The sequence below is a fragment of the Durio zibethinus genome, chromosome 10 (genome assembly GCF_047325235.1).
Source record: "Durio zibethinus cultivar Kanyao isolate XHJ-2024 chromosome 10, ASM4732523v1, whole genome shotgun sequence".
In the NCBI taxonomy this organism is placed as follows: Eukaryota; Viridiplantae; Streptophyta; class Magnoliopsida; order Malvales; family Malvaceae; genus Durio; species Durio zibethinus.
This window is the reverse complement of record NC_143171.1, coordinates 6,265,365-6,284,365: the sequence shown is the minus strand read 5'-3', so window position 1 is coordinate 6,284,365 and position 19,001 is coordinate 6,265,365. Positions and strand designations below refer to the sequence as shown.

General features: G+C 29.5%; 2 protein-coding genes across 2 annotated transcripts; one reads left to right on the top strand and one right to left on the bottom strand.

The window, feature by feature from the left end:
- Window positions 1–552: 552 nt before the first annotated feature.
- Window positions 553–4,654, bottom strand: LOC111292720 (protein SKU5 SIMILAR 14-like). Its single transcript, XM_089766594.1, has 9 exons — window positions 4,467–4,654; window positions 4,190–4,350; window positions 3,982–4,091; window positions 3,412–3,682; window positions 2,587–2,683; window positions 2,081–2,426; window positions 1,601–1,966; window positions 1,442–1,520; window positions 553–1,051 (listed from the first exon to the last, which is right to left on the bottom strand). The coding sequence occupies exons 2-9, from the start codon at window positions 4,331–4,333 to the stop codon at window positions 848–850; spliced, it is 1,617 nt and encodes a 538-aa protein (XP_089622720.1). The 5' UTR covers window positions 4,334–4,350; window positions 4,467–4,654; the 3' UTR covers window positions 553–847.
- A 4,372-nt stretch (window positions 4,655–9,026) lies between these two features.
- LOC111292899 (reticulon-like protein B13) lies at window positions 9,027–10,105 on the top strand. Its single transcript, XM_089767280.1, has 4 exons — window positions 9,027–9,145; window positions 9,251–9,437; window positions 9,518–9,643; window positions 9,824–10,105. The coding sequence occupies exons 2-4, from the start codon at window positions 9,331–9,333 to the stop codon at window positions 9,828–9,830; spliced, it is 240 nt and encodes a 79-aa protein (XP_089623406.1). The 5' UTR covers window positions 9,027–9,145; window positions 9,251–9,330; the 3' UTR covers window positions 9,831–10,105.
- Window positions 10,106–19,001: the final 8,896 nt, after the last annotated feature.

Sequence of the window (19,001 nt, the reverse complement as noted above, 5' to 3'; positions counted from 1 at the left end):
TTTTTTGCCAAGGAAATCGGTTAAAAGTTGAGTAACTCAAATATGCTGTGTTGCTCATCAATTTCCATAATTAAGTAGCAGAATTTTATTCCTCTCAAGTCTCAACTTTCAAGGATGAAGGATTCTTGAGTTTTGAGAAATGAAAGAGCTGCAAGCCCTCCTATTTGCATTGATTTAAAGGAGTTCAGTTTATGATCTTATGGATACCATGGAATTTTGAATTTTGATAGTGGCTTGAGTAGTAATTATAATTACAAATATTCAAATTAAAAATATTTTAAATAAAATTTATCTATTTATTAGAAGTAGGATTTATGATTATGATTATAATTAAATTGCGTTAAGATTTTTGCTTTAAAAAGATTACGTTAAGATTTTATAATAACTTTAACATTAATCAAACTCGCTTCTATGATAACTACCCACGCCAAGCCTAAAGCTCAATCAAACAAACACAAAAAGACAAAAAGATCCCTCCAAGGAAAGAGCACATGGCAAAGCCAGCAGCACCACCAAGACTTGGATAATTACATTTCAAGAATTATCCAATGCTTTCTGTTTTAACCATCAAGAACTATCACTTGTATGATTTGCTTGGGCATAATCCTTCTTAAACACCAAATGCTTTTATACAATGGTTGAAAATTTATAAAAAAAAAACCCCATAATCTTTTCAGAATATAATTCAAGAGCTTGGAGCTAATACAGTAAGAAATGCAGAGGAATAAATGATTATACAAATGAAAAAAAGGCCAACCATTTCAATCTACTCTCTTCTCTCATCTACTTTCTCCGCAGTCAAACCCTTATGACTGATAACAGATTTGGGATTGGATGGTTGATCGATTTAAGGGTGACGACCAACAGCTTTGCCGCAGAGTAGGACATTAGAGGGAATGTCATATTCGTTGGCAAGACTTCGAACAGGATTCCAGACTCTCATGTAAAATTGTTGCCCAAGATATTGCCTTTCCCATAATGCAGACCTCACATTCCACATACCTTGGTTGTCCAAGGAGACCAATATGGCAGTCCAAGAATTTGGATACACCTGCCAAAATAAATAAATGAATAAACATCAATAGCAGGAAAAGATTATAAATTTTCTTAAACTTTACATATCTAAAATATCATTGCAATTAACTACAGATGGATGAAGGTTCTGGCTGAATTTTGCACATGGATGGTCAATGAGATAGAAGAGGAAATGGGAAGTTGTTATCGCCATTGGTATGATTAACTTTTTCTGGCATTGCTTATGAGAGTAAATGGAAAGAATTTAATTGTTTTTACAAACAATCCAAAATGAAAGCATGGCTCCTAGAGAATACGACAGCAGATCAAAGAGGTATCAGTAGTGGTGATAACTAATGTAAAGGCATAACCTCCAAGCGATGATCAATAAAAAGAACATTTGCTTTTGGTCCTTGATGTGGTTTACCTGAGTAGTGTGTCTCGTAAGAGCATCAACTAGATTGTAGGATTTTCTTTCATTTGGTGTCCACTGTCCAGAGCCAAAACTGTATAATATTGTAATAGAAATTATAAGAACCCTATTCAGCCACAGAATAAGAAAAACAGAGTAGGCATTGTGACTCACCCAACAACCCAAAAATCATAACCATCAAGATGCCAAGATTGCATGGTGTTTTCATTGTTCTGAAAGACAACTTCAAGAAAATCATGGAGAGAAGTTGGCATAACAGAGGTAGCTACAGTTGCAGCACCACCTGAAGGAACGTCTTGGATGGAATTCATGCTAAAAACTCCAGGGATGTTAAAATAATCAGCAAGCTTGGGAGGCGTATCAGGATTAAAATAGGAGACACCATTCACAGCGTAGCGCAGCTTTCCATTAATTAAAGGCGCCGAGTTGGCCAAGACAATTGTCTTAGTTGGTTTTATCATCCCATAATGGAATGAACCCTGAGGATTAGGCCTGGCTGCATTTGATGTCAAATTCCACCTTCAAGAAAATAAAGGAAAAAACCCAATAAGATCATTTTTACTCTAAATTCAATTCAAGAAAGAAGTGGTACATCAATCACAAAAGGTCATATGATCTTCAATCAACTATTACCTATATGTTCTTGCCTGCTGCATTGACCAATGAAATTGGTCTGCAGGAGCAGCTGGTAGGGGTCCGGAAACCAGGGTTTGTGAGTTTGTGTAGTGCAACACTGCAGTTGCAGTGAGAACATTCTTAGTAAATCTTGTGGATGCAACAATGTAGTAGTCCTTTGGTGGCTGATTCAAGGTTACTAAGACGGTTACAGATTGGCCCACATGTACATCAAGAGAGTCATATAAGTTCTGAATTACATGAGATCCTTCAACCTCAACTAGCTTCATTGAATGACCCTGAATCCTGAAGTTCAGTGAGGTGGATAATCCAACATTTGAGATCCTGAACATGTAAGTTTTGCCTGAAACACCACAAATAAAACTTATTTGGTAAAGCATGATTCTATTTTGGAGAAAGTATGAGAAAACTTCTATATTGAATTGTGTTTAATGAATTAATTAGAATGCTAAGAATTAAGCGATGAAACTTGATTGGTGATATGAATTAAAGTTAAGGATGACCTTGATCTCCACTAAAGGTAGTTTGAGTCTGGCCATTTATAAGGACTCCATCAGGAAAGGGCAGAGATTTTCCAGAGTCCAAAGATTGTTGCAATGTCTGCAAAAGAGGATACAAGATATGATGAGTGAAGTACACATGGCAGGAAACTAGTTGGTGCTTGCAAGAAAGTAAAATATTCATAGAGACAGACAAAATGCAGCCTTAAAAGTTTAATTTTTTAGCATTCTTGTAAACATAGAAACTTGTTGTTATTTAATGTTTACCATCCATAAATGAACAACATCCCCATCAACAATGTACAATAAGACAACTTGGGCCAGCAGGAACAAATTTTTAACAGCCAGTTAACCATATAGTTAGTTTCCAAGTTTTTGTGTAATCCCCAATATAATCCCAATTATAAAATGCAGCAGAATGATTTACCAGAATGCAAATGAACAACAACGATTTGTTTCATAGCAATGTTGGTAAAGGGGATCAATAACAAGAAACGAGCTTTAAAGGGTTAGCAGCTCATTAGATGTATGTGTTATGTAATGATTTTTGAAGGGCAAATCGTTAAAGAATTCCAAATAGAATTGGCTCAAAACTCAAAAGCTCAATCCTTGGAGCTGGTCAGGTTGACAAATGCCAACCGAAATTCTTATATCCTAAAATATCGCTTTGGCATTGCAAGAATGATAATGAGCAGTAAGTAACTTATTGTTTCTAATTTAAGAACAATGTCAGGAGAAGGGGAAAAACAAGGGAATAGGAAAATGTTTTTCAATTGGAAAGAAAAATCTTAACCTTTTGGAGACAAAAAAAAAACTGTGAAGGCTAACCTTATGGCTGGTCTTGTACCAGTCACAAATAAGTAAAGTGAAATCTCCATCAGGATTTGCATAAGGGATTGGAATCACAATTCTATGGTTTATATTGAGTGCTCCAAATCCTCCAGCAGCTCTATGCATTTGAGTTGATGGGAAATATGTGTAGGATCCAATCTGATCCTTGGCCTGGAACTTGTAGGTATAGTTTGTGTTTGGAGGGATAGGGCAATTGGTTCCCAACACTCCATCCTGCCATGAGTTCTTCCTCTGCTTGATGCCATTCCTGTTGTGATTAAAGTAAGCCCCCATTATGACAATGCCATGATTCTAGATAGCAGAATCAAGTGAATACAGAAAAATAATGCAAAAATTAGGATTTAAAATTACAAAAAGAATCAGTCATTTTTAAATGCCCGTAAAAGATAGCTTCAGAAAAAGATAACTTAACCCTGAATTCCTGAGCCTCTTGCTTAACCATGTAGTACAAGATTCATGAATGGGAAAAGAAGCGAGAGACTCAGGAACTCAGGATTTCAATGAAAAGAACAAATGTGTCTGCAAGAGAGAGAGAGAGAGACCCACCATGTCAACAAGAAAGGCTGGTCAAGCTTGTTAATGAGATTCAAGATAATGTTGTTATTAGTCACCACGTCAAGTTTTGGTCCAGGAAACTGATTATTGATGAGGATAACCTTCCAGAAACAACAAAAATCAAAACCTTTCTAGAAACCCAGATCACATCCACATCAAAGCACATTACTTCCAAGAACCAACTTCACAATTTACCAACCTGCTGGGGAACCCCAAGAATTGAACGAGTGCCATAAGTAACAGTCCAAGTGTAATACAAGTAAGGGTCTTCAGCATTCACCAAGGACACACCCAAAACAGCCAAAACTCCAAAAACCAAATGGAGCATGACTGCTTTTCCCATATCCTTCTTTTTTTACCCTGAATGCCATTGAACATAAACAAACCAAGAATTTTTAGTTAGTGAAACTACAAAAACTGGCAGAATTGGGTTATCAGAATATACCATCACCACCTTGCCAGAACGTGAAACTTACCAGATTTGAGACTTCCTAGAAAGTAAACTCTTTTGAGGTCACAATCTAAAGAAGAACAGAGCTTTTATAAGAACTCAAAGCGGGCAAAAGCTACACCAGATATTGGTCGAGAACCCTTCTTATTGTTTTTTCTTTTAACTCCAATTTATTCCATCTGTAACTCTTTTTTTTTTTATTAACAAAGTATAAAAAAGAAAAAGAAAAAGAAATTGGGTTGCAGTTAAACTAAGATATGGCGCACTTCACGCGTTTCCGCGTTACAATAATTGCTTCCAACTTGAGCTTATTTTCACTCTTTCTTTTACATAATTAAAATATTAAAAATTGTCTTCCTGCAATCTCGCTATTGATTACATCCTCTTTTTCCTGTTCTTTTGACCTTAAAGAAAAATGAGCTGTATTGTTGGACCTGTTAAGAAAAAAAGAAAAAAAAAAAGCTTGGATTTATACCTTTTTTTTTCCCATTTCTTCGAAATTGGGAGTTGGTATTCCTATTCCCAAAATGTTTCATACATCGGTAGCGCTTTATTTTAAAATTGGAATTTGCCGGTAAAAAATAATATTTTTTAATTAAAATATTTTGTTTTGAAAAAATATTTGTTGAAAATTTTTTTAAAAATATTTTGACATGAGGTATTTATAGATGGAGCTCAATTAAGTTTTTATATTTGATATTAATATTTATAGATTTATTTCGACTCAAATAGATTTGATAATTTTAGGTTTTAAATTTTTTTAAATTCAATTTAAATTAAAAATAAATTTTAAATTTATTAATTAAATTTAATTTATATAAAAAATAAAATATTAAAATAAAAATTCATAAATATATATTTATTTAATTATAATATTTTAATTATATATTTTATTTTGATTGAACTAAATCCAAGTTTTAATTCTTTTATTTAAGGTTCAAATTAAAATTTAAATAAACTTAAAAATTATCTCCAATCCATTCAATAAATTTTAATTTTTTATCAAAATTCTCTTAAAATTTAAATAAAATCTTGGAGTTTGGATAAATAAGCCGACATTTGAAAAGTCTTGACCTTGACTCATGAGTTGGTGTGTTAATTTTAAAAGTGTGTATATATATTTTTTGAAAGTGTGTATGTTTAATTTTTAATTTTTTTATAATAGTTTTGTAAATTTATTAATTTAAACATTATAACATAGTACCCAAATGATATAAAAAATAATTAGATATGATTTAAAATTTTAAAAAAATAATATATAAATTTAATAAAAATAAAAAATATATTTTTTTATGTATCAACATGAATTATAAAATAATAATTTTTATATTTTATTTATCTAACATAAAATAAATAAATACAATAATAAATTATTAGATTTAACTTTTTATTTTTAAATTAAATTGATATCATTTTATTCTAATATTGTTTAACAAGAAATTTTATATATAATGTGTGTGAAGAGATCAATTAAGGGCATCTTATATTTTATCAAAAAAATCATATATAATATGTGTAGCATTTTGTTTTGGGAAGATTTCTGACTAAATTGAATGGTTGTTATCTTTCTTGTAAAAAAACCAAAACTAATTTTAATGGAAAATAATTACAAACCTCCCTCATTTAAATAGCTTGTAAAAAAAAAAAGAATGGCATTAGATTTGGTTAGCTTTTGCAGGTGTTTTATTTTTATGACTATGACAGGCAAAAATGAATTAAATATATCACCTTCACATGCGTACCTAAAACAAGCGGTCCAATCACAAATTCGTAGCCTTGATCCGAACCGACAGTCCATAAATCCTTTTGTTATTCCTATCTTTGGTTGAAGGTTTTCAAGTCGATAAAATCCAAACGTTTTAAGTCAACATCCTATTGTTCTGCCCGAGAAAAACAATAGAATATAACAGTAGGACAACAGCAACATTGACGGCGATATTAGATAAGTGATTTAATATATTTAAATTTAAAATTTTAATATCAGTAATTTTTTACTTTTAAGTTAGTATCTTTTTTATTAAAAAAAATTCGAAAAATCCAATCAAGCAAATTGAATAACTTAGTTGAGTCTAAGATGTAAATAATACATTAATATTTATAAATTATTTGAATTTAATTTAAATAAAATTAGAATTTAATTTGATTATTATTGAATCGAATTTGAGTTCGAATAGTTTGACTCATCAATCGATCGAGTTTGAATATTTTTATATTTAATTCGAGTAACTCATGAACTTAATCAAATTTTTTTATTATTTTAATTAATAAAATATCTCGAATTAAATTCGAATTTAAATATAAATAATCGAGCTTTTATCGAATATAAGAATCGAGCTTATTTTTATATATTTTTGAATTTAATCGAGCAAGTTCAAGTAGCTCGAATTCGATTACAAATCGAATTCGAATTAAAAAATAAAATTCGATCAAATTTGAATCGAGTATCAAGCCACAAATTAAAAATTAAACTCAAGTTCAAAATTTTTATTATATCAATTTGACTCGATTCGATTACACTTTTAATTGTAATTGTTTGCAACTTTTTTCGGTTTCGTTAGATTTTTCTGTACGTTAGCTGGCTCCTTAAGGCTTTTGACAGATTCAACAGGTTTTTCAGTTTAATCTAGCCAAGTAGCCATAATATAAAATTTTCTATATTGGAAACATGTGATCCATAAGAACTATATCTCCCTAGTCACTGCCTCCATTCCTCTCCCACAACTCAAAATTCTAAATTTAAGAAACTGATAATGTCCAGTCAACCAATTTCATATATGTGAAGTATAATTTATTTATAATTTCTATTTTTTATAAATCTATAATCTCTATTTTGTAATATTCAAATAAGTCAACAAACTTTACTAAAATAAAAATCAATCTTTTGTCTTTTATTATATGAAATTAAAATTATAAATTCTTATTCTTTTGCAATTATAACTGTTGAATTTAAAAATAAGTTAATTAAGTTCAATAGAGAAAACAAGATACTAATTCGTTAATTATAAGTATTTTAATTGTAAATGTTTGAGTTCATTTTTTATTTCCTAAATAAAAATGCTATTGAGTTGATTGATATGAAAAATTGTTTAATAAATACATTTAAGATATAGGTTTAATGAAATTCAAAATATATGTATACAAGTACAAAGATAGAGATCAACTTAATATTAATTCATATGCCATGAATACTGGTTTAAAAGTTATAAATTTGAAAGGAGTTTGTTATATAATGTCATTTTCGAAATTTTTTAATTTTTAATTTATTTTTGAATTTTTTATCTTTATATTTAATATTATACATATAAATTTTTTGAATTTACAACTTTAAGGCGTGAACTTCAATAATAAAAAATTGAGAGATCAAATCTTACATAAAGAACTAAAAAAATTATAAGACAGAGGAAGGGTGGGCATAGTAAATATGAATAATGAGTTGTCACATAAGATGTTGGCAATTTGATTGGAGCATTTGACCGAACCGACCGAGGCAAAGGAGGTGGGAACCACAACGATTTCCACCGACGCACCGCTCGATCAACACCGTAAGAATGCGATATGATGTAGGAAAAGAGAAAAGATTGAATGTGAACGAGGCTTGCCCAATTTTTTGGCGATTCCTTTAGATTCGACAATGTCCCACTTTGTTTACCATGAATCTATGACTTACGTCTTTACTGCCAATATAGTGATGTAAATAAGACAGGTATAGGATAGACATAATATTTTTTATTTTTATTTTTTTATATTATCATTTTGTATTTATATTTAATAAGCATTTTAAATTTATCGTAACATTTTTATGTAAATGTAATGCATATCTTGTTTTTTTTTTTTTTTCATCATTTTACATTTAGACCTTAAGCTAAAAAAAAAATAAAAGAAAGATGGAGTTGAAAATTGATGTTTTCATTATTGTGTTTGGTTGTGAATGAAACAAGGAGGGCAAATAGTTGGGAATAGTTGTAATGATGGAAGCATGAAGGATCCACCACTTGCAGTCCTGCAACACAATTATTTCCCACATCAATTCATCATCAAAAAATCACTTAAACTTATTGGGCTTTTGTTTTGTTTTCTTCTTTTTTCTTTTGCAGTGAAGAGAAAAGCCCAAAATTAGAGTAGCTCTTTCAATAGATAAATCATGTTTTTGAAGGACCCAGGCAACCAATTAGCTAGAGCAGATGTGAGAGTCAGCTGGTCCCAGGATTCTGCTAGATTTCAGCCTAATGGTGTTAGATATACAGGCCTGAGGGCTAAGGCCTGCCAGCCTTAATTCTCTCTTTAATTAGGAACTGAATTTTCCTTGTGAGAAAATGACAGAGATTTCAATAGAAAATTTTTGTGCTTGCGTTTGTCCTTATCAGAAAATTTTTGATATGATCAGTCATGTAGAATATAGATGGAAGAATTTGGCGTTTTGTGCTGCATAAGTATTAAGGAAACTCAGCTGAAGATGAAGCTGCCACGAGAGCTGCATGGCTTCTACGTCTCTCTATTCTTCTGCACGTGTAAAACAACCAACTCTTTCTTCTTCACTTTCTTTTCAACAAATTAAGAAACAATTTACTTGAAATTTCTAACCATTAAACGAAGAGAAAAACAAGAGGCCCCCAGAAAACTTTCTTTCAAAAATTTTCAGCTTTCTTATTATAGTTTCAATCATAAGCATGTCTGCCGCACCACGATCTTCATCGCCTGCATTAGGTAATTTCCAGTACTCCAATAGCAACAAGCTAGCTCTTATTACAATATTCTCAAAGCTAAAGCTTAATTCTCTTGATATACATCTTAGTATTTTACTTGGGGCAGATAATTTCAGGGATATAATTCTATAGAGGAGAAAGAAGGTAAGCGCAACAGTTCTCCTTGTTGCAACAGCAACATGGGTAATGCTGGAAGTTTATCAGTTCAACTTTATCATTGTTGCTTCATGGTTGACCATCTTCATTGTTGCTTCACTGTTCCTTTGGGGAAATCTACTAAGGCTTCTTGGCAAGTAAGTTGTTAATTAATTTTCCCTTCTTTCATCTTCTGAAAGTGTTTTAATTGCAATTTTTTTTCCCCTTGTGGTGTTAGAGAGCCGCCAAACTTGTCCGATTTGGAAGTCTCGGAGCAAACTACCTTGGAGATTACAAACACATGTCGAACACTAATTGAACAAGCGTTAAGATGGATGTTCCATGTGACAGTTGAGGAAAACTGGTTTGTATTTGCAAGAACAGTTGCTGTGCTGTTGTTACTTTCTTATGTTGGGAGCTTCTTCGATTTTCTAACACTTCTTTACATAGTTTAATACTAATTAAACTACTTTCCTCTAAATCTTTCTCTTTCTAATTAAATATTGTTTTTTTTTTTTTTTAATTTTCTGTTTGGTTCTTGCAGGTATTAACATGGTAACGACAGTTCCTGTGATACATATGAAGTATGGGGACCAAATAAGGAGGTGCGGAGAGAGGGTGAAGGCTCAATTGAGAAGAATTTATGAGATGTTTGATGGGAAAGTGATGAGGAAGATGAGGAATAAAATTGTTAAAGAAGAAAAAGAGAAGAAAGTTGAGTAGTGGCTCTTAATTTTAGGGATATTGTTGTTTGCAATTTTTCTTCTTTTGTCATGCTTCCCTTGATATGTATAAATATGTTTCTTTTTAGGCATCATATTTATAGAATATTTTTATTATTTCAAACCTATAAAAAACTATAAATGAATATAATTGAATATATTATGAATAGAAGTCTTTTAATAAATTAAGAATAGAAGATACTATGAATAGATGTACTCATAATAAATTAAGAATAGAAGTAATAGAATATACTATGAATAAATGTATATAATAAAATTTGAATATATTATGAATAGAAGTAAATAAAATTTGAAACCTGAATACACAGAAGTAGATAAAATTTGAGCTAGCTAACCTAATTATCATTGATTTTATGTCAAATTTTATTATTCGCAATTATGAAGAATTAAAATTTAAAATGATTGAAATATTAAATACATAATTAAATAAAGATTTATTAAATCAATTTTATTATATGTTTTTATATCACTTTTAAATTTAACTAAATTATAATTTATAATAATATTTTATATTAAATTATAATTTTCTAATAATTAATTTGATAAATTTAAACAAATAATTAACTAATATAGTATTTTTAATTAAAAATTTTGATATAGCTTTTCCTTCTTTAATTGATATAATGGAAAAATTGAAAGAGTATATAATTTTCTGTTAATAAAAAAGTTTTATAGAATTTCATATTAATCTAAAGAAATTTAAAATTAATATATTTGTATATTTTTTATTGAAATATTATATAGTATTAATATCATTTGTCATATGCAAAAGATAAAACTATTTATAATTAATTAATCTTTTATCTTATTTTTTTATTTAAAATAAGTTTTTATTAGTGCTTCATTGATTGAATGTAATTATAGTTCCACAAATTGAAATTTTATTTTTGTATTTGAAAATTTTTATTATATAAATTTTATTATTTAAAATGATTAAAACACATAATTTTAAAAATTAAAGTGGAATAAAATAAATTCTTAATATTAGTACTCTTTATGTTTTCTTAAGTTTTAAATCTCATAATAACAAATTTTTTATGTAATTAGTATATAATTTATAATGATTTCATTTTTAACGTTAATAAGAAAAAAATGCAGTTGAAAGGGCAGTTGAACGGTTATAAGAAAGTGGAAGAAAAGTCACAAAAAGAATTGAAAGGGTTATTGAGATGGATATTATTGAAGAAAGGCTTAGAGCTATCGAGATGATAGACTTTTATGGGTCAATGGATGTTACTGGACTCTACTTAATCTCTAATGTGGTGATTCTACTAAAATTTAAAGTGTTTGAGTTCGAAAAGTATGATAAGACCAAATGTCCTATTACACATGTCAATATGTATTGTCGCAAAATGTTTGTATATGCTCATAATGAAAAATTACTCGTCCATATTTTTCAAGATAATCTTATTAGTTCAGTAGCTATGTGGTATGTGTAATTGGATAGATCTCGTATTCGTGGATAGAAAGAACTTGCAAGGACTTTCATTACACAATATAAGCATATCATAGACATGGCATCAGATTGTATGTCTTTTCAAAGCATAGAGAAAAAGGTAAATGAGAGTTTCAAAGAATATGTTCAAAGGTAGAGGGATATGGTTGCCAAATTCAAGCCCTATTGACCAAAAAAGAAACCACGATTCTATTCACCAATACCTTCAATGCTCTTTACTATGAAAGAATGATTGGCAACGCCACTAAGAATTTTGTTGATATGCTAATCTCTAGGAAAATCATTGAAAATACTATTAAGAATGGGAAGCTAGAAAAAGGTGAAACGTCTAGTGCAAAGAAAGAAGTTGGGCCTAAAAAGAAGGAGGCTAATGCTCAGGTTGTATTTCATGAAGGACCACAATTCAAAGGGTACCATCGATATCCTTTATACCTTACATACCAAGACCCTAACCATTCCACCTATAACATTTCACCATACACCTATCTTTACCACCTCGCACTACTTACTTATCAACCTAGTATCTAATCCATAACCCCCATGTATGGCCCTGCCCCTTTTGCTATCACCTAGCCAAATGCACAAGCCAATTATTTAAGGATGCCTTGAGCTACCTAAGAAATGACTCAGATTGATCCCATCCCTATGACCTAATTGAACTATTCCTACAGTTCGTAGAAGGTCACCTTATAGTACTTCACTATGTGGCATCGTTAAAGCCCCACACCCTAAATGGTATGATGCCACTACTGATGTGACTATCATGCTGGAAATATAAATCATTCAAGTGAAAATTGCCTTGCTTTGAAATACAAGGTGCAACATCTTGTTGACCAGGGTTGGTAAAATTTGATACCTTTGAGGGACCAAATATTAGTGGAAATCCCCTACCAATTCATGCTGGAACAACTAATGCTATAAATAGTGGTAAAACTTGCCACATTAAGGGAAGTGTCAATGATGTCAAAACTCCATTAGAACAAGTTTTTGAAGCTCTAGTTAAGACAGATATGATTTGCCTAGTACCTTTATATCATAAAAATTGTTGTCACAAGATGGATTTGAACCAGTTTTACAAATATCATAAAGGGGCTTTGGGGCATTCTATCCAGCATTGTGATGCTTTTTAGCAAATGCTACAAAGATGATGGATGCCTCTCAAATCGAGTTTTATGATGAAGTTAAAGAAGATATAGTGAATGTAGTAAGGGAAGAAATACCTTACGGGGCTTGGGTCAAACTTCTCATAATCTACTGTAAACATATTCAAAACCTATAAAACGTTCCTACCGCAAGTGGTATGATGCTAATGCTACTTATGACTATCATCCTGGGATTGCTGGCTATTCTACAAAAAATTGCATAGCATTGAATTATGAAGTGAAAAGTTCGGTAAAAAATAGATTGGTAAATTTTGATCAAGAAACAGTGACATGCATTATCAAAAACACTTTGGTTAACCACATTAGGCATAATTTTGAATGAGTTTTTATAAATGTTTGTCACCTTAGGAACTTTAAGAAATAATGCAAATTTGGAACATTTTAGTCTTTTATGTCAATTTTTTATTTGTCTATCATCATTTCAACAAAGTGACGATGCATTTTCATTACATTTCTTCATTATTCCATTGCTTTTATATACATGCCTTTCATATTTCACCCATTCTCATGTTCTAAATAATAAATGTTCAAACAATTATGATAATAATTCAGAATTTAATTTTGAAACGCCAATCATATTGACTGAATTGATAAGTTGAGACTCTTAATCTATTAGGATCATTGAAGTAAAAGAAAATAGGTTCCATGAAATGAAGCTAGCATGAGATTTCGCTCATAAACAGAAGTGATGTAATTTGTGATTTTTTTTTTATGGTTTGCTCACAAGTTTGCTTTTAGTCAATAAATGCTCTTCATTAAGCGTATTTATATTTGAAATGAGAAATGGCTATCTTTCTTTTACCCTTCACACAAGAAGTAAAATTATCCATTTGCTATCCCATTTAAGCTTATTGAATTTTCTTTGGAAGAAACCTTAACCAAAGATCACCCTCTATATTGGAAGGGCAAAGAAAGCTTGATCACAAAGAGAAAAACAAAAAAAAAAAAGATGAAGGTTTGTAATGATTTCAAGGTCAAAAGAAAAAAAAAAACTCTTTGGTGCTTAGATCTTTCCTAAAAAATGATGAAGAGTGCAAATCGAAAAAATATGAAAAAAAAAAAGAGAATTGATAAAGAATAGGGCAAAAAAAATCAATATGCTCCATATGATAATAAATGATCTTTTGGCTTATAAACTTTCGAATTAATTTTGGGCCTACTTTATCTATTTCTTTTATAACCCTTTACCTTAACCTACGTTACATCCTTTAAAAAGTTCATTTTAATCGAATGTGAATACCCAAAATGGAGAATTATGAATTGAACTAAGATAAACTTATAATAGGAATGTTGAAAATTTTGATCGAAATGTCGTTGATGGATTAAGGGAAAATGAAAACTAAGAAAGAAAGGACGTGAAAAAAAAAAGAAAAAAAGTAAAAAAAAATTAAAAAAAAAAGAAGAAAAACTTAAACTGAAAACTCGAAATGACGATTTAAGTAACAAAAAGAAAACTTAAAAAAAAACAGTCTTAATGAATATCCTCAAGGATAATACTTGAATTGATGAAAGACCAAGAATATCAGTGGAATGAGCTTTTGAAAAAGAATTCATAATTAATTTGTCTAGATTGATATAAATATTCATTATTTTATATGTTGCTTACCCTTCCCAATATTTATCTTGATGATTCATCTTGAAATGATTTTTTTGCCTATTTATTCTTTACTAGACTTGTTCTTATAATGAACACACTTTCTTTGATTTTTTTTGTTCTTCACCATTTATTTCTTCCCATGATGAATTAAAAAAATGTGATGGATCACATTTGGCATTAAATTGTGTTAGCTTTATAAGTGAAATGGTGATCCAAGAGGATGGTGAATTGAATTTCTCCAAATTCTATCCAAATAAATGATTTTAATATAATTGGATGAAAATTAAAACTAATATCAAAATATGATGCTAACAATAATGAATTGATGAACTATAAACAAATATGAACTATAATCAAAATAAAAAGATAAGGATAGAGAAATCAAACAAAAAAATTTATAGAGGTTCGATCCTTCTCCACAAGGTACCTACGTCTTCTTTCTTGGTTATCCATACCAAGGATTAAATCCACTATACTTGAATTGAAATTACAGCCCTACCTTTTTCTCACAAAGGCTTAAGATAGAAACCTTATACTCTTTACTTTCTGGGCTAAGTAGTAGCCTCTCAATTCCACAAATTCAATAGGGTACCCCACATCTTGATTACAAAATCACTTAATAACAATGTAAACTTAAAACACCTCTCAAAGGCTAAGTGTTTACCTATTGAAGTACAAAAAAATGTGATAAATGAATTATAATGAATTTTTAAATCTACCTTTTATGCAGTTTTTTGACAACTACAGAGTATCTAGTAAAAATTTAAAATCTTTTCTTAAAAAATTTGGATTTGGATTTTGTTTGATCCATTAGAAAGTAGACTCAAAGAGCTTTCCAACCATATAAAATTCAAATATTAAAACTTTGTGAACTAATACAAAAAAAATAAAACAAGTTCAATATTGAAAAACTCTGTTTTTATAAAACAACTTTCTTAAGTTAATCTATTTCTCAAAACCAATATTATTAAAATTATATTAAATCCAAAATGAATAAGTTCACTTTAAAAACAACAATTGAACTTTCATTTAAGCTCAAATAAATAATCTTTAAAGATATATTTGGTTTGATAAATATGAAAACAAAGAAAGGTTTGTTTATACTTTGAAAAATATATTATTTATTTAGTACCAAAATATAAAACTTAAGAACATGTACTAAATAAATCTTTTTCAAAATCTTGATCAAGCTTATTTAGCTTAATGTTTTGTCATTTCAAAATAAAGATCAATTCAAGGCTAACAATCTCCCCATTTTTAATATGACAAAACTTGAAGATAAATTTGCTTAATGAAAATTTTTTTTTGAAATATTTAAGATTTTGAAAGACATTTGGGAAAACTCTCCCTTAAACAATGTATGGCAAAACTCTCTCTTAATTTATGCATCATAATCTAACACAACTCAACAAACATATATTGGTCAAATACATCAAATAAGCACAATCAAACATATGTATATCAAGCACAAGTAAATTTATCCATATGATATTTCTCCCCATTTTTGTCATAGCAAAAAGGCATAAGCATATTAATGAGTAAATAAACCCAAAGAGGTATCATTAACAAATATATTTATAAAACATTTCTCCTCCTTTTTGTTTATGTTCTTTATACCAAATGTTTAAGCTCCTATCTCAATTACTATAAGCATACAAGAAGAAATATATCTAAACTCTCTCCCCTTTTTGTCATTTCAAAAGAAAGAGAGATTAATTCAAAGCATAAGATAAAATGCCTAATACCAATAATATCAAGAGTATTTTGAATGCATATAATCAAGTATAATATGTACAATGAAGTTCACATATATGTATTTAAGCACAAAAGCATAAGTGTATCCAATTTTAGTATTTTAACACAAGTCATCAAATTTACTACAACAAATTTATGAGCAAAGTATAATGAATGATATGCAATCTACTCATAAATCTTGTTAGGATAAGATGTGTTTAGAATCTAAAACATCAATAGCAATTAAGAATAAAGTCAAGCACATTCATACAAACTCATACCAATTGTTAAAGATACGTCATCAAGAAGCATATCAATTGTTATCACAAAACAAATCAAGCAAAATTGTATTATAAAATTTCTCCTCCTTTTCAAAACAAGGATTAATCAACTTAAGGACACACAATTTTGTATGAAAGGTATAAGCTATATCAAGGATAGGCACATAAACAAGTGTCTATGAAAGTTAAAAAAAATTCTTTAGCAATTTTGATACCAAATGTTACCAATTGTTAGCAATTTTATTCAACAACTTTCATAGAGCACACATACTTCAAGCATATGAAAAATTCATTCAATACATGCATAAATGATAATATTAATCTTTCATAAGCTATCATATCCAAACAAGAACCAAAAACTTATATGTATTTAATAAAGCATGAATACTAATGAGTAATAAGGTTCAATCATCATGTCCTAACAAAGATTATATAAGCATAATTTTTCAAACATGATGAGCACATATGCTATAAGAAAGAAATAATGAAAGCATAATTATTCAAATATATTTCAAATTATTTCAATACATAGCAATGTACTTAACTCAAACATATGCAAGTATTCAGCCATATATTTCAATCCAAATCATACAAGCATATGCAAAAACAAATCATATATAACAATATAGCAATAAAGATACAAACATTTAGACATAATGTGGTATAAGCTATTTCAATATTCTTAATCAATGAACACGTTCAAATATTCAAACAAATATTCATGCAATAAAAACTACTAATCAAAGTAATCAAGAATTAGGCATGAATATTAATAGAAGTGAATTAATCAATCCAAGCTTTTAACAAAGATAAGACAAAATCTATCAAGTAGCTTAATGATTAATTTGTGCAAAATGTTCACAAATTCAAACAAAATATCTCATTTTTGCACATATCAAAGCAAGCATATATGAAATCATGCATTAAACATTATAAATCCTAGGCACATAGCATAGCTTCAATACAATTACCTCTATCTTTATCAAGCTATATTATTGTGCTCATTGTAGTTGAGTGAGGCTTTAAATCCTTCATTCCACATCATTTGAGCTAGTCTTTTATGTACTTAGGCTTGATCGATGAGAATGACATACTTTGCTTGCTATACTTGAAATTTCAAAAATGTAGACTCATTTATGCTCATTTCAAGTTCTCCTAACCTAGACTTAAAAAAATTTCTTGACAGAGGATTTTCATTAGAAGCATTAAGAAAGTCAATTGATAAAAGTTATACCAATTGTTAGAAAACAACTCCAAATTCTAAGTCATTATAGGTAAAAGAAAATTTATTCACTAAGCACAAGTTGCCAATTACAAGAGAAATATATACTTAAGCTAGAGGCCATATATCAATTTAAACATCAAATAGCATAAGAATGGTATTAAAGCAAAAGTTTTCATGTAATGTAAAAAAATCAAACATTTTAGATCATTCATGAACACAAAATAAACATATTCAATATTCATGTATATTGAAGGCGTTCATGGAAATAACCGCCTTCAATAATCTGACCATTAAAAGTTTCATCTGGAATATTAAAGGCATTTTGAGCTAAAAACGCCTTCAATCATCCGTTCAAAATTTTGGCTATGGATTATTGATGGTATTTTTGACAAAAATCACCTTTAACAATCACAACAAAAATTTATTGATTGGAGTATAGAAGGCAAATTCGACCAAAAACCCCTTCAAGAATCGACTCCATATTTTTTCTATGGATTATTAAGGGTGTTTCTATGTAAAAAACACCTTCAATAATCTTTGCAAAATTTTAAAACAATTGGTAAAGGCATTTTTGCTAAGAACCTACAACCTTATGGTTAACATCCATACGATCGAAACATTTTGATATGATATTTATTGAAGGCATTTTTTAACATAAATGACTTCAATAAGCTAATGAAATTTTTTGGTCTAATTATTAAAAGCGTTTCTTGTAGAAAACGCCTTCAATAATCTCATACAATTTTTTTTAAAATTATTATTGAAGACGTTGTTTACCAAAAACACACCTTTAGTATTCACAAAAAATTTTAAGGCAGGATTATTTAGGGCGTTTTAGTCGAGAAACGTCGCTGATATCAAGTCTTTGGTGGCGTTTATAAGTAACAACGCCGCTATTTGAAAATTTAGTGGTGTTTTGATAATAAACGCCTTATGTTTTATAAAAACATGGAAGCTAGCAGCGTTTATAAGTGAATGACCGCTACAAAACTGCCTCTAATATGCCATTTTCTTGTAGTGCAACTTTAGTACAAACAATGATGTTGCAACAACTTTTTTCATTGCGTAAAGATTTTAGTAACAATAACTTACAATTTTGTAATGACATTATGCATTGTTAAAACTACCTTTTTTAGTAGTATTTGCTTTAATGTGAACAATAATCAAATTTACTGTCAAATGCTAAATGAATTTCACCATCAAGATTTGATAGGCAAAGTTTTTAAGATTTCAGTGAGGGCAGCTTCCTCCATTGTGAATCAGACTCAGAATAGATCAAAAATTTGCCAAATCTATGTAAAAACTTAAAAGACACGTATTACATAAAGTAGACATATATATTCAATTGCAAAAAACAGAAGCAAGCAAGAAGTTCACGACCAATGCCAAAATACAAATGAACAGGAGTTCAACGTGGAAGTTGGCGAGATGATCAGCATATAGAATCTTTTCCCAGTGATCGCCCCTTTGTAAAGAAATATTAAATATCAATTTCTGCCAATGATTTGTATAAGGCTTCATGC

Coding starts and splice junctions, on each gene's coding strand:
- LOC111292720 (XM_089766594.1), bottom strand. CDS start 4,333: ATGGGAAAAGCAGTCATGCTCCATTTGGTTTTTGGAGTTTTGGCTGTT. Junction 2,684..3,411: donor GGTACAAGACCAGCCATAAG/GTTAGCCTTCAC, acceptor CCTCTTTTGCAG/ACATTGCAACAATCTTTGGA. Junction 1,052..1,441: donor TTACGAGACACACTACTCAG/GTAAACCACATC, acceptor TTATTTTGGCAG/GTGTATCCAAATTCTTGGAC.
- LOC111292899 (XM_089767280.1), top strand. CDS start 9,331: ATGCTGGAAGTTTATCAGTTCAACTTTATCATTGTTGCTTCATGGTTG. Junction 9,438..9,517: donor CTACTAAGGCTTCTTGGCAA/GTAAGTTGTTAA, acceptor TTGTGGTGTTAG/AGAGCCGCCAAACTTGTCCG.